This window comes from Parus major, chromosome 1A (genome assembly GCF_001522545.3).
Source record: "Parus major isolate Abel chromosome 1A, Parus_major1.1, whole genome shotgun sequence".
In the NCBI taxonomy this organism is placed as follows: domain Eukaryota; kingdom Metazoa; phylum Chordata; class Aves; order Passeriformes; family Paridae; genus Parus; species Parus major.
In genome coordinates this window covers 48,174,552-48,190,595 of record NC_031773.1, presented here as the reverse complement: position 1 = coordinate 48,190,595, position 16,044 = coordinate 48,174,552, and the positions used below count along the sequence as shown (strand labels likewise).

Genomic DNA, 16,044 nt, shown 5'->3' with positions numbered 1-16,044 from the left:
TGGGTGGCTCCTGCAATTCCAAAAGAAAAGATGGCACTGTAAGTTTTTAATAGACTCTTCACTGAAAGTGAATGCAGTCATCGCTGCAGTGATAAATGGGGAAAAAAATGAGATGATCAGTGAATGAACTACTGTAGCAGGTGGTAGTAGGTGTTGCTTATTAGATGTTCAGTATTACAAAAAAGAACAGAATGACAGAAATCCCCCAGAGAGACACCTCTCTAAGAAATAATCTGACACCTGTCATCACTTTCCAAGACAAGGTTGCTTAACAGTCCAAAGCTTGCAAGGGCATAATGGCAAGACAGTGAAGAAGGGGGCTACTGACGGGGATGTTTGCCTGCATCCATTTCTGCTCATGTCACAGATTATGTGGCTACCAACCATGCTATGGTGGCACGTCCTGAATGTGACTGCTTGTGGAGGAGGAATTTTGTGTTGTTATCTTTGAACCTTAGCTGGGCTTACAGCATCCATGATAAGGTGCAGCCTGCTGCAGAGCTTGGGTCTCTCCTTCTCTTTGGATGGCAGAAAAGCTTGGACTGTGGCTACTCTTTTTCCAGAAATGTCAGCATTTAGGTGTTAAGGTAAATGCTCTGGATTTTGCTCTCTTTCTTGAGGCCACTGCAACCGTGGGGACAGGTCTGCAATTAGTAGGCTTCACTTCTGAGCTTGCTTCTTCACATCACCTGGCAGCACCACCTGAGCCCCCTTTGACAGCCTGCTGAGCACTGTGGCTCTGCAGTGCCTGTGTGTTTATTTGCTCCTCTTCCCCTCCAAGGAAAACAGCTGATCTCAGGTTTCATTTCACTCCCTTTTCAGTGGTTGTTTTAGCTGAATGTCTGTTGGGAAGTGTTTTAAGTAGTGCATTTTCCCTCCCTTCTTACTTTTGTTTTTCATGCTTATGACTTGACCTGGTCCATGTCTTACTCTCTGACTGAAGAGGTGAGGTTTGTGTTAGTCCCTGGATCCCAAGGGAATAGTTTCTAGAGCCTTGGAGCAAGTTTAAAGAGAGTTTTTTTCTCTTATGTGAGTGTACTCTAAACCTGCTCTGGAAAGCTCTTTTGTTCCAGTAGGGTGAAGCTCTGGCCAACAAGTATTTTCCTGGAGTTTTAGTCTCTCTTTTGGCTACCTCAGGCTTAAACTGTGAAGCACCTTGTAGGTAAGGACTACAGGCATTTAATGTTTAAACTTGAGTATTCTAAGGGAAGTCATTGTATGAAGAAGATGAGGCTTGGTATGCCCATGTTACTGAGAAAATGAACAACAGCTCTACAGACTGGCTGAAGCTTTGTAAGTGCTGGAAATGTCACGTTTTCATATCTTCTGTGGTTACACTGGGGAGTGACAAAGATAATTTGAGGTTATGTCATCAACAGACTGAGTAGGATGAGGTTTCTGAGCCAGTCAGGGATGCTAAAAGGCTTTGCTTGTCAGTAAGGCAAGAGTGGGGATTTGATGAGGAACTGACCAGAGCTCCTGAGATATGGATCATGCTGACCATCTAAAAGTGCCAAACTCCCAGCTCTAAATGTATCCTACAAATACACCAACAACCTGACAAAGAGATGAAGGCTTTGCTTTTCTCTCAATGAGGCCAGTGTGTCTGGGGCAGTTTTTCCTTAGCAGCAGAACTGGCTTAAGGTTTCTCGGTACCTTGTACCATCGACTGGACCTGTCTTTCCACAGAGTTAATTTAATTTGGGTGTGGCCATCCATCTGGACATGCTCTCTCTCTTGCCTTCGTGCAAAGCAGGGAGTGATGGTTTGCAATACGAGTGAGACTGGCTTTGCAGCTTCAGGACAAAGCATGTGGAACTGCACACTCTGACTCTTCCAGCTGAGCTCTTCTAGGCTGCACATCTTGTTTGCAGAAAAGGCCTCAGTTAGGAGGAATGCATCAAAGAGAAAAGATCTGTGTGGTGAGGGAAACTGTGGGTTATAGTATCAGTCAGCTTGGCAGTGTGTCTGCTGTTGGACCCACAGCTGATTGGTATCTCTTGGTAGTAGTTTGGCCCAAGTTTGAGCTGATGATTATGAATGCAATGTGTGAAATGACAGCTAAGCCTCGGCTCAGCAGGAGATCAGTGAGGATGGCCACAAGTTGGAGCACCAGCTTGCACTGCGCACACTAACTGAGATTATTTTAACTACAGGGGTTGGCTGCAAAATAATAATAAATAAAAAAGTGCATGTCGCTGTGTACTTTCTGCACAATCTATCTGCTGGAATGGTTCCTTGGTTCTGAAAATTTCCATAATGGAGAATGCACAGGGAAATCCTGCCAACCACATGCTAACTGGATGGACTGCCATGTGTCCTGGGGCAGGGGAGGAAGGAAAGAAGGCACGCTTGGACAAGCAGCCTGGCTGAGGGACATAATGACACTCCAGTTTCTGCATTCTACAAAATGTCCTGCCAGCTACAATCACAAGTGCTGATGGAAGGAGATTTGGTTTTGTTCCAGTTAAAATGGCAATTGGTAACTTAGTCTGAGATGCAGGTGAGATGGGTGCTGAGAATTATGGTCTCCTCCATCTGCTCTGCCCCAAGCGAGGGAATGATTGCCTCAATCCGGTATCGCCTGACTCCACATGCATTGGCTTTGTCCCTCACGCTATAGCTGCACCGGACTGAAAGCCTCAGAGGTCAGTGACATACAAGAAACCAGAAAGAGCAGGGCTGCTCACCCCCTCCTAAGCCAGCCCGCTAATCACAGGGTGATTAGCACCAGGGAGTGAATCAGCTCAGCTGTCTGAGCCGGGGTGGCGGTGGCGGGCACAGCTGTCCCGCACATCTGGCTCGGCTGCCCGGGGCGTGCCCAGCCCTGCCCCGCTGCCCTGCGCTCTCCCCGGGAACGCCACGGCACACAAGTCCGCCTAGCTGCGATAGCCAGGCTAATCAGGGTTGATGGCAAATGCCTGGAGGGAGCTAGGGTCACTGTAGTGGCTGCTGAATTTGTCAGGAAGAGCCTCTGGGTGCCACCAGGATGAGACAGATTTACTTCTTCCGAACCACGAAAGACTTGAACTTGACTTCAGAACTAATTGCGACTTTGCTCAGCCCTGTGATTCCTTCTGCCGGGCACTTCCGGGCATTTCTCTCACCTTCCCACCGTTTCTCATCCCTGTGACATACTTCCCTCCATCTCCTGCTGTGTTCGGGTGGTGAACACCCCTTGAGGCTTTGCTCCTGCGGGATATCTTACCAGAAGCAGCCCTCGTTCGAGGTACCATCGAGCACCCTTCTCTGCCCCTAGCTCAAGGGCATGGGTGAGCAGCAGAGAGCCATTATGTGAGCATTGTTGTCTTCCTTGGATGCCCACAGACAAGGCCATTTCATTTCCTCCCTTCCCCTGGTCTCCTGGTCAGAGTGAGAGGAGAAAAGGCCTTTCTGAGCCCACACCTGGCACTCATGAATATTTAACGTTTCCAGCTTTTATTTTCCTTGAAGAGCAAAACCTTTTCATATTTGATGCCCTGGAAGGCTGTTTGGTTGCTGAATGTTGTTTCATCAATGCTCTCTCTCCTCGCTTTTCCTCCAGACTGCCCAGCTTCTCTTCCCTTCTCTTCTTGAGCAGCATTTCCTTTTTTATAAAGGATGTTTCAGAAAAGGTCACTGTCCCTTTCATATCCCCTCCTTACTGTGAGCCAGCATGGCTTCTGCTCTGCCAGTGGTAAAGGACAAATGGGGACGTGGGGAAAGGCAGCAGTGGGGAGGGAGGCGAGGAAAAGTGTGCTCATAAGCTGAGGAGTAGCACAGAGGCACAGAGGAGTTATGGGCAGAGCAAGGGAAAAGTGGCCGAGCAGCAGGCAGAGGCAGCAGAAGTTGGGAAGGAGGGAGCAGCAGGATTTTGTTGAAGAACTGGCTTTTCAGCACCTCTCAGAATTTGACATTCAAGATGCACAGGTGTTGCTCTGGATGGCAACTTGTCCAGTCAAGGCCCCTTGCAAAATGGAGGTGTTCCAGTTCCCCAAAACAAAATATTCCTAAAGCTGCGTGTCCCATTTCCACACCTGGGCAGGTGCTTTAGAGACCTCATTATTTTGGCTACCAGCTTTTACAGTAAATCATCACCTGCTGTCCTTAGGCTCTTCAGCCTTTCTCCCTCTTTCTCCTGCAATTGGAACTGATGTTTGAACATTTGGATGGGTGTAGACTTAGTGTTACTGTTTTTGAGGGGCCAATCTCATAACCACAGTCAGCATCAATGGGAAGAGAAAGATGAATCTGTCTAACTGTGAAATTAAAAAGAAAAAAAAGTTTCATTTGGACTTAGAACCTGTTATTGCTGAAATTCTTTGTGATATGGATAAGATGCCAGGTGGTGGGGGAAACTTGCCAGTTCTTGTGTCATGGCACCACGTACCCCAGAGGGCCTGAGGGCAATAGCTACGATCTTGGAGCTGTGGAGAGCATATTCTTGTGCCATCAGTAATTCCTCTGAGAGTCAGGATGGAGAAGGTATGGGCAGGCAGGGTGTTTCCAACAAAAAGGCAGACAAGTTTTGCTCATCACTTGCTTTCTCTTGGAACACAGACAAAATCAATTTTTGAAAATTCTGACCCAACAAGCATGCTGTCTGTAAAATTCTGGTGGGAATGTGTGTTTTGTTTGTTCTGCATTTCAACGTAAGGGCAGCCTCATCTCTCCCATTACTCAGCTCTGAAATGGAGCTAGCATCAATTGATCTGAAAAATATCACCCCCTCTTGCAGCATTACTGGCACAGCTTCCTGTGTCACTTGGCTCTCCCCAGTGTACTAACCAGGACAGTTTGTGGGAGCTACTGAGCTCGTTCTGTGACACAACATTAATGCTGGGAACATGCAGCACTACAGGGAGGGTGCACAGTCTTGAAGTCCCAGTGCTGTTCAGAGCATTTCTCCAGGGCCCAGCAGGTCACAGTGGCTGTGCTATTGGGCTTGTGTGCTGAGAGGTCAGAGAGCTGTCAGTGACTCAGGGCGTGGCTGTGATCCCCAGAGAGTGGCTGGAGCTGTGTCCCTGCACTGCTGTGTTGCTGATGTACTCGTCTAGAAGCTACCTTATGTGGTGACTGGTGACACAGCTGGACAGTCAGGCAGCAGGGCTTAACTACTGCTCCACAGCCTGGTCTTAGAGCTAGTGCCATCATCCCTTATCCTTCATGATCCCATGTAGGCACCAGTAAGCATCCTCTCCTTCCTGCACATCACATAAGTATCACTCCTGTCTCTTCCACCCTGCTCTGTCTCCAAAGCATTCTCCACTAATCTAAGCCAGTCTTCTGTGCCACAGCAGGCACACTTCTCCCTCTTCCTTCAGTGTTTGTGAATTCCATGCCTGCCTGCCCCACCACAGGTGCCTCTTCCCTCCCCTCTCTGTGGGGTGAGCAGTCTGGGGAATAGACGTGGAGCATTATATAGAGTAGTGTGTAGTAATTACTTGGTGCTGGATACACAAGGGGGATTATCTTGTGCCTCAAAGGGCTGTCAGAGAATCCTAATCTTATATTCTCCTTCTCTTTCCTCTTCCACTGCCATCTGAAGTAATGAATTGGTTATAAATACCTAATTAGCTAATTATTTTTTGGCCTACATGGAACAACTTCAGTGAAGGAACTCTCTGGATACCTGGGGGAGGGACCTCCTTGGAGACAAGGAGACACAACTTTCCGAGGTGTGCACAGGGATAAAGGCAGTACTGTGATGCTCAGAAGAGTTTCTAGACTTTCATTGTCCCTGGAGAGCAGAGGAAAAGCCATTAGCTCCATGGAGAAACGAGACTATGTTTACCCCTACTAGTGGCTGTGAGCTAAAGAGCCAAGGGGAAAATAAAACCACAGGAATAATTTATTAGGTAATTAGAGAGTAAAAAAAATTTTTTTTTAAACATTTGCACTGGGCAGAGATTCTGTGCTGGAAGCACTTTGGGCTGTGCCTGCTACTTGCGTTGCATTGGGGCATGAGGACTAGCCAGGGGAGGAAATTGTGGTTTTCATGACTGTCTCTTGATGATACTGTCACTGAAGAAAACCCAATTATCTGCGCCAATTTATATGTTCTGGAAAGGTTCACCCCACTGGCAGGCTGGCCTTGGACTATCCATGCAGGTCTCACAGGCTGCAGGATGCAGTTGCTGTACCAGGATGACTTTCAGTCCGAGGCATTGGATAATGGGGCTGTAGACCAGACATGCCCCTTTGGGACAGTTGTCACTCTGTTGTCCTTCTGCAGGGAAAGGGGAGGGAGGGATGTCAGTCACATAGCTGATGGCACCAAAAGTCTCATTCTCTTTTCTTCTCTGCTGCAGATGGAGGCCTAAGGTTAAGAGATCACAGCATCACAACAGCTCTGCTGGCTGCCTGTCAGTAGAGGTTAGGACAGAAAAGGGCAATAACCAAAAGTCTGGCCTGGTTTGGACAGTAGTTAATTTCTGACACTCTGCTTTTATTTTCATGGGGATTTTTTCTTTTTTTATGCTTATCTTGTAAACTTCATTCCTTTTCTTCCCCTTCCCTTCCTCTCTCCCTTTCTCTATCCCTTTATCCCACACCCGCTCCTTCTGGTTCTCTCCTCCTTCTGCAGGCATGCGCATCCTTGTGAACCTGCTCCTGGACACCTTGCCCATGCTGGGGAACGTCCTTCTTCTCTGCTTCTTTGTCTTCTTCATCTTTGGCATCATTGGGGTGCAGCTGTGGGCTGGGCTGCTCCGCAACCGCTGCTTCATGGAGGAGAACTTCACAGTGTGAGTGACTGGGAGACAACATCTCCTTCCTTTCTTCCGTGGACGTTTCTCTTTCCCTCTGCCTGCTCATGTCTTCTGCCAGGCTCTCTGTGTATCACTAACTCCAAGTGTAGGGTGATAGTGTGAGGGTATTGGGCACATCTTGCAGTGGAAAGGGAGGGTGGGCAAAGGCAGCTGTTTTCTTCTGTCTCCACAGCAGGTGTCTGGCTCATTTGGATTTGATCAAGGCACAGGTTAGCATGGCTGGCCCTCCCAGCCATGCCCAGTGCTCCTACACCCAGAAAGAACTGAAACTCTGAAACATGCTGTTCTTCTGAACCTGCTCCCTCTTCAGAAAACAACACTCATAGGAGTCCTACAGAAAGCCTATTAGTGCTGCCTAATGCATCCAGGAACACCTTTGGCACCTCCAAAATGGAGCTGGGGTCACTTTTTCGACACTAGTGCATTATCTTTGGAAGGACACTGAGAAATTACTAGGAAACTTCAGGAGCAGAATTGGATGTGGCCAGTGCCATGGGGAAGGGAGAGAGGGCTGGTGGGAGAGATGTCCCACAGCTGGATTAATAGGTGCATTATTAACAATTTCAGCATCTGAAATCAAAGAATGAATATTTGAATGGGACAAAAAACCTGTGGGGAAACATGGGAACAGTTCTGGCAAAGAGAGCCTGAAGCCACTGAGGCATCAATTACAGGTTTATTTGGGGGTTCCAGGGTGAGTCTGCAAGAGCACAGCTTTACTCCTCCCACAGGCAGTGGGGTGGAAAAGCTCCTGCTTGCCATGAATTCTCCGATTACCCAGTTTCAGGGCTGTTGACTTTCTGGCTTTAGTAGATCTCAGGCTTTAAAATGTTTTCTTAAAACTGTATGCTAATCCCAGGTGTGCTATCAATGTAGACTGCTTAAAGAAAACCTAGAGCTGTAGATCAGTTTAAACTGATTAAACAGTTCTGAAGCTTTAGAGCATCTCAAATTGGAAAAAAAAAGGGTGAAAATACAATGTGCAGAAGAGGAGTTGCAGAGTAGGAGCTGCTTAAAGCAGGCATTTCCTGTGTTTATTTATTCCTTGGGGAAAAAGTAATGTTTAGGATGATTGTCCTTTATGTAAATCAGGAATAGCACTTCTTTAATGAGTGTAATTACATCCTTGTGGAGTTGATGTAACTGGGAAGTGAATTAAGGCCACAGCCTTCACAGTGATAGATATTAGAAAATACTTGGTTCACCGTTACTAGGGAAATCAGTTCTGAAGATGCCCATGTACCAATGATGAGGATGAGTTACAACACACCTTTGTAGTTTAGTCCTGTTTAGTTAACAATCAGAAACTTTTTCTTTTTCATCAACACCTGTCCTCTTCCAATGACACTTAGTGAAAAAGTCTGTATTTGCACAAGGTGAAGGTTGTGCATTGTAGCACTGCAAGGAATACACCAGATAAAGTTTAATCTTTTTTTTTTTTTTTTAATCGCCACCTTACACTTTCTGATATTAGCTCATCTCCAGCTAGGCAAGCATAGATGATTTTAATTATTCATGCATTTGGAAGGTGCTTGCATTATTTGGAAAAAAGACATGAACTTGTCATAAAACATTGCACCCATAATGCCAGCTGTCAAGGAAGAGTCAAAGTTAAGGTTAAGTCAATTTTATCTTTCCATTTCCAAATTTTAAGGCTTATCTCTGCGATGTTAATTATGCATGAACTGGATTTTTTTTTAGAAGTACAGAAGGTTCACTACCAAATGTTATAAAACATGTCCATCAGCAGTTACATATATGAACATATTACAGTAAAGCCTGATGAACTTCCTTAATGTCATTGCATCTGATTTAGCTTTGATGTTAATGGGGAGAGTGTTCAGACTGCAAATCTCGGCATTCCATCTTTTTTTTAATCTCCATGAACACAGATTCTGTAATTTGGCTTGGGGTGATCTGATGGCAGGAAAAGCACTGAAAGCTGGGGGCTCACCCTAGAAATTTGTTGTTTTTCAGGAGCACTGTCATTCCTCCCCTTCTCCTGAGGCAATAAAGCTGGAAATCCCCTACCCAGTGCAGTCCCCGTGTCAGAATGGGGGCTCCCAGCTCCACCAGTATCACTGATAGATAGGAAACTCCTTGTCACAGGAAATTTGACTGTGGGTTCTTTTGCAGACAAGGTGACATTGTCCTGCCCCCTTATTACCAGCCAGAGGAAGATGATGAGATGCCCTTTATCTGCTCGCTGTCAGGAGACAATGGAATTATGGGCTGTCACGAAATACCCCCACTGAAGGAGCGAGGCCATGAGTGTTGTTTGGACAAGGATGATTATTATTATTACAATTCAGTCCGGCAAGAGTTCAATATCAGTGGCATGTGTGTGAACTGGAACCAGTACTACAACGTGTGCCGCACCGGCAACGCCAACCCGCACAAGGGTGCCATCAACTTTGACAACATTGGCTATGCCTGGATTGTGATATTTCAGGTAACTCGGAGTTAGCCTCCTCACAAGGCTCAACCTTATTTTCTGTTTTTCAAACTCAGTCTTTCTGGGCTGCAGTGGCAGTTTTTCCAGGGCATGACAAAGATGCAAAGTAAAGGGCCTTGTGACTCCCTGGGTAAGGGAAGCAGCGCACACATGAACGCACTTGCTGAAATAAGCTCCACTCTTCAGGCTGACTGGTGACAGTTTCCCCTCCAGTTCAGATAACTATAGTAAAGGAATCTTTTTTTTTTTTTTTTTTAATTCCCAGCACACGTTGCAGATGGGAGCTAAAATCCATGCCTTTTTTCTTTTCCTCCTGCTGTACGCGGTGTCCAGTCCAAGGGGCACAGCAACCTGCTGTGGGTTTTCCCCTGCTGCGATCCAGGGAAATGAACTATATTAATGAAATATTCCTGCTGTGGACTAGAATGATCTCACAGGTTTTGACAGCATGCCAGTGTCACCAAGCAGTACCATGCTGATTTCCCGAAATGGAAATTTGGCTTCATTGAAATGAATTGTTGTTTCTCACCTTTCTTGGGTTGCAACCATCCTGCCAATATCTGCTTGTTATACACTGAGAAGTGAACTCTGGAATACTCCTCCTGTTTCTTTTTGTCTTTGCAGGTGATCACACTGGAAGGGTGGGTGGAGATCATGTACTATGTGATGGATGCCCATTCCTTCTACAATTTCATCTACTTTATCTTGTTGATAATCGTAAGTATAAGGTTTGATGAATGTCAGCAATGCAAGCTAAGCCAACAAAAGACAGGTCTCAGATCAACATAGATACTGGGGAAGAAAACCTCTAGGAATCTCAGAAATCCGGCTAGTTGATTTTCACCAAGAGTCTGAAGCAGGATCACGTATATAGTTGTCAGCCAAGTTATTAGCTTTCACTCAAAAATCTACTTAAGATTGATTTTTAAAGTTATATGTGCCTAGTGTAGAATAATGTTCTCACTGGTGGATTTTCTTGCAAAGAAAATTCCCCAAACCAGTTGACTTAAAAGCCTGTTCTTTCTCTGCCCTTCTACTTGGTCTCTATATATTTTTTCTTTTACTAATTTTTGAGCCACATTGAGTGAGGAGCTTTTGGCAGCACCTGGGTTTGTCAGGTTCAGAGTCTCAGATTCACATTTTGTTAGGTTCAGGGTCTGTCATGCTGAATTACTTCCTCACCATGAATGAAAAGGAGCAACTGCTCCTGAAGTGTCAGCAGTCCAAAATAATCTGGCTGTGTGAGATCCCTTGTGGATGGTAAAATGGAAAGAGAGAAGCGTGTCAGCAACGAGAACTTAATAAGCAGTTTATAAACCCTGTGGATTTATACAAATGAAGTTTGAAGGTTGGTTTTCTGCAAGGATATTCATTATCAGCACCTGGGATGAAAGCTGAGAAACATGGTGCCATTGCCTCCCCATTCCTCAGGCTTCCCTTGCATAAGTGCATGTTCTTGGCATTTCTTCTAACCAGGAAGGATTTTGTTTTTATGAAGGCTCTTGCACATTGCTCACCTGGGGATCCAAAGTCAAGAGTGAAATGGAAAGACATAGGATGAGTTATGGGAAGTATAAAATCTGTACGTGGTAGATGCAATTTAGTTTCAGGTCACTGAGTAAGGACCTCAGTGTGTATTTCCAAGGCCTACATGCATTTGGATGGGCTGATGAATGGACCTTGGCCAGGACTCTGATCCTCATCCAACACTTGTCCTATGGGGCCATGCCCTTCAAGAAATAGGATCTCTAGAAGCAGTCACCCAGTAACAGTAACACACTGACCTATGACAGGATGTAGTTTAAATTCAAGTTGGCATGCAATGACTTGAGATAACACTTAAATCCATTTCTGTGAGAAATTCTGCAGCCTGTACATATGGAGGGTGGCCCAAAAAACCCACAAACCTATTGGCCCATTCAGGTCAGGCACCTTAATAAAATATTACTATATCCTTGATTTCACCCTGCCTTATGGCCTTCCATTCTCACAAGGGAAAGACAAGGAGAGAAAAACAGAGATATGAAGTACTCCCTGTGGGCTGAAGCATAAACCTGGGCAGCAGAAGTGAAATATACCTTAAGGAATGTTGCTTTTACTTTGATGCTGGAGAGTCCCAAAGAGACAGCACAGAGATGTGATTGCACAGGATGGGGTGACAGAGGGGGAGTTTCCACAGGCTCTGTTCTCAGGGGTGAGCTGAACATCCACTGCTTTTTGTGTGTTCAGAAAATAATTTCCCATGAATTTTGTTCATATAAAGTGCAATAGATATTGAGTATCCACCTGCATTTTGACTCTGAGCAGCATGGTTAGGATACCCCAATTTGTAGAATATGCAGTTAGACAAAGACTTTACTCCTCGTCCTACAGCCCCAGTCTCTCACAGAGCCAGGAAGGGTCAGTGTTTAATCACTGGGGTACATATACCTGGTCTTTTGTAGGCCAGTTCCAGAAACTGCCCTTCCCCCCACATTTTGAACTACATAAATTCTGTCAGCATATTTTTGGTTTCTAAGTATCCTTCTACTGCTGGCTCACGTCATGTGGATTCACAGTGATTCAAACTTTGTCTCTGAATTTGCAGGCACAGAAAACCCTCAATTAAACACTCCACCTGAGATGTTACTGCAGAGTGTCATTGACATTTCTAGACACTCCCTCCTCATTTGCAGAAGCCATATAGGTTTATTTCTGTCAAACAGGAGAACATGAATTTCAGGTTACTTTGGGGACTGCTGAGAACAAAGGAGTCATATGCTAGATGGAATATTTTCTTTACCTTTGGTGGAGTTTGGCCAAGGAAGTATTTAGCCTTTCTGCTACCTTCTTGGAGTGTGATGCATCTTTTGCAGCACATAGCGACACCACAGAGAAAACTTGCTATCATTTGGCTGCATTTTCTGTCTGAATCTTCATATAGAAATGACCCTTCTGTAAGTCTCATGAAGTATGGTTCTTCCAGCCTTATCCTCCCCTCCTTCTCCATGGTTGGAAGGTCGGGCTTTCTAAGCAGGATTGTTCTGACAGTCATACTTAAGCCCTGACTCTTTGGTTTTCCAGACACATTCTAACCTGGGCTCAGACCTACTCTTCTGGGGCTGGATCTCTGAAGCTTCTCTAGAGCTGTGCTTTCATCCATGACTTCTTTCCTACACTGGTATCTGCAAACACCTACATAAGGACATTACCTGCTACTGCTCATATGTCAGGAAGAAGGCTCCACCACCTGGATATACTCCCAGTGTAGTCAGAAATCTGCATAGATGTGCTTCTCTGAGGGGAAGGGTGCTGACTGACCGTGGCACTCTGAGTGGCCTTGTAGAATCTGGGAAAAGCATTTTATGTGTTTAGCAGATTTTAAAATGTTTCCCCCATGACCAGAGATCACAGATGTGATTTGAAGGAAGGACTGCTCCCTGTTCTTAGTGTCAGTGTTTCACTTGGGTTTTCCTGCTTGAGGTCCAGCTGTCTCTTTGACACCTCTGCAGCTACTTGGCCACTGCTGTGGCTCCTGGACTAGAGCAAGCTCTTCTGGGATCTTAGACTGGCATCTGCATTGCAGCACTCAGAGGCTCTTTGAAGCACCCTGTGCTTACACATGTGGGCCTTGGAAGGCAAGCTGGATATCCAGGCATAAGCAGTAGAAGTAGCTGACAAGTCAGGATCTGCAGCACTAGTCAGAGTATGTTCGATATTGCAGAGATAGGGCTTGAACCTTGGGCTGAGTGAGGCCAGGATCTGCTTTATCAAAGCACAGCTCAGTCTCAGGGCTGAACGGGACCCTGTGTTGGGACTTGGAATCAAGGGTCTCCATCTGCTTCTCTCAAATGCTTGGACTCCATGTCTGACACTTTCAATCTCTGCTCAGCCAGCTGAGATGAATCACTCAATTAGGAGCTTTCTGGGACCCTTCCTGTCCTTCTCCTAGCTGGGAGGCAGCTTCAAGCTCAGCAGAGCCTGAGAGTTTATGGGCTTGCCTGTGGTTTTAAGGATTAACCAAGATAATTTGCTTTGTGTTTGATGTTCCTAGCTAAAAGGATAAGGACTGGGGAGTAGTTGCCATATCCAGTCCTCTCACTCCCCCATTTTTTCTTCATCTGCTGGGAGATGGCAGCAAATGGTGCCTGTGAGGACAGGGCTCAGTGATGTGAACCTGAACCCCGCTCCAGATTCAACCCTAGGCTGACAGTGCGGTCCTGGGGAGGGCATCTTAGCCCTCACCTCTTCCTCTTGTGACCTAGAGAGAAGGTGTTGCAAGCCCTCATGTCTTGTTTGGGAGTTGTGGGAAGCTGCAAAGTACAGTGTCACAAGTACTGTTCCAGAAAAGCTCAAGCCACTGCTGTCCATCCCCCTGCCCTGCCCCTCTCATCCCAGCTGAGGGACATAACCAAAAGGGAAAGCCCGGGCAAGTATCATGCTGCTGAGGAGAATGCATTGGAGAAGACTTTGGATTCCCAGTAATACGCTCACCAGTTAAAATAAAACATGCAAGACATCACAGACTACGGAAAATGTTGGGTGAAGGCAAAGGAATCTGAGCAAGGCATTATTTTAATTTTCAAGGCCACATGCAGAATCTGAAGGGAAAATAGGCTGAAATATGGGGGAAGGAGAGAGAAGAGAAGGGTTCAGTGATGAAGGGAAACAGAATTAGAACAGCTTTGAAGGGTGCTGAGAGGAGGAGGGGGAGAAAAAAAAAAGCCCTTTATTTTGAGACACTTTATTGTCCTTATGTTGAATCTGGTTGGAAAGAGCTTCATATTTCAAAGGGTTATTGAGATACTAGCAGAGACACCTCCCCTTTGGATAAAGAGCACCTGTGTCCAAGAGAAAGGGTCACCCAAAAGGGCAAGCTGGCCAGGGGGGCAGTAAGGGCTATGAACTGAGGGAAAACTGCTTGGATAGGTAAAACAAGCTCTGTATTTTGCTGAATTAAACCCTTTTTCCATTCACAAGCACTGGGGTCAGGCTATCACCACCTTTGCCTGCTCTGTCCCCTTTGCTGGAAAGGCTTTACAGGAGAGGAGACATGTGAAGACAAGGGCAGGACTGAATCCTCTCCGTCAGAGCTGTTTGCTTGCAAAGGAGAGACAGTGAGGTGAGACTGGGTCCTGTGTGGGTTCATACAGGAGAAACTGCTGCCAGGATGCCCCTTTGCAGGGATGCTCACAGGTCCAGGGACAGCAGAAATCTTGAGCTGGTGCTTCATCTCCTCCCAGGGGCTGCCCCAGTCTGTTTCAGAGCACTGCAGATGTGTAGTCCTTGTTCAGAGTTTAGGCTCTGCATTTTATCAATGCCCTATTGACACAGCCCTGCAAGGAGTAGACACCAACCAAGGTGCCATAGCTTTTGAAAATTATTTTGAATGAAGTTACCAGCCCTTTTATGTATGAAATTCTCATCATATTGAAGCTCAGGATTTATCTTCTATCTATCTATCTATGGATAGATCTCCTAGTGGAAATTAATCTCTAATTTCATGATATGTAACACAGAGTGAGTTTATTTTGCCTCCAGAACTCTCAGCACAAAGAAATCCTTGCTCCATTTTATAAATAGGAAAACTGAGGTTTAAAGGGAACGTGCAAGTTTTAAATGAAGCCTGGTAAGCATTTGGGCTTCTGTATGTAGAACAGGTAGAACTTGGGCATTTTGTTTGCTCTTTCTAAGAAATTTGGAGTGTGTTTTTTACAGTTCTTGTGTTTGAAATGAGAAGCCTATGTAGGCCAGAGGACAAGTTAAGAAAGAGTTAATATGATGTCTTGTATCATAAGAATATAAAATAAGCAAGGAAGCATGGCTTTACCAGACTACTATGTGTCCTTCTAAAAGTTGTTTGACTTTGTAAAACCCTTTTTGACTTCAAAAGCTCACTCATTTCAGGAAACTCCCATCTCCCTATAAGGAGAATTAAGGTGCAAATGATAGAAATCAATTATATGCCCCAAGTATACTGGTATGTCATTAAAATGAGAATACTGACATTTCTTCCAAGAGGTGAAGACTATAAATGGCAGTGCATGATTTTTCCAGTGGTAAATTAATAAGCAGAGGATAAATCAACCAAACTGGTTCTCTGTCTCCTACCTTCTATTTAACACAAAGAAGGGGGAAAAAAGTTTGGTTTTCATCAAACCCTTTGTATGTAACTTATAAGTGATTTTCTAAGGGTCCCAAAACCTGCCACAAGTTGGACCTGTTTCCAGAATTTCAGTGCGTAGCTTTAAATTCTGCATGGAAATTATGTTGAGTGAGTTCTCAAAACCAAGCTCATGCTCTCCTGGCTTGCTCTGAAACTTCTCCATATGCAGACTGATTCTCACTCCTCTGTCTGCCTCCTCTCTCCTCTTCCCACTCCCACATGTTTCTCTTCGTGCTGATGTTGGTCCCTTCCTCTGCTTTGCTGCTAGGTGGGCTCCTTCTTCATGATCAACCTGTGCCTGGTGGTCATCGCCACGCAGTTCTCGGAGACCAAGCAGCGGGAGCACCAGCTGATGCAGGAGCAGAGGGCGCGCTACCTCTCCTCCAGCACCGTCGCCAGCTACATGGAGCCGGGAGACTGCTACGAGGAGATCTTCCAGTACGTCTGCCACATCCTGCGCAAGGCCAAGCGCCGCACCCTGGGGCTGTACAACAGCGTGCAGAGCTGGCGCCACGGCCACGTGCAGGAGCCCGGTGAGGCCAAACCCGGCGGGAACAGGAAAAGCCAGAGGCGCTACAGTAAGGATTGCGTGGGTAAAGCTGGAAACACTTTATGTGAGAGTAACTGGGAGTGTCTCCATGTGCCAGCTTTCCAAGGGACCTGTGCCTATGAAGCACAGAACTAGAATTAACATT

General features: G+C 45.8%; 1 protein-coding gene across 3 annotated transcripts in view; it reads left to right on the top strand.

Annotated features, from left to right (window-relative positions):
• CACNA1I (calcium voltage-gated channel subunit alpha1 I) overlaps nt 1-16,044 on the top strand; it is an 84,861-nt gene that overhangs the window by 26,474 nt on the left and 42,343 nt on the right. For all 3 annotated transcript variants that reach the window (XM_033514653.1, XM_033514652.1, XM_033514651.1), the window contains exons 4-7: nt 6,566-6,725; nt 8,886-9,201; nt 9,829-9,921; nt 15,618-15,927. In XM_033514653.1, coding sequence (XP_033370544.1) covers nt 6,566-6,725; nt 8,886-9,201; nt 9,829-9,921; nt 15,618-15,927 — 879 coding nt within the window. The remainder of the gene's footprint in view (nt 1-6,565; nt 6,726-8,885; nt 9,202-9,828; nt 9,922-15,617; nt 15,928-16,044) is intronic.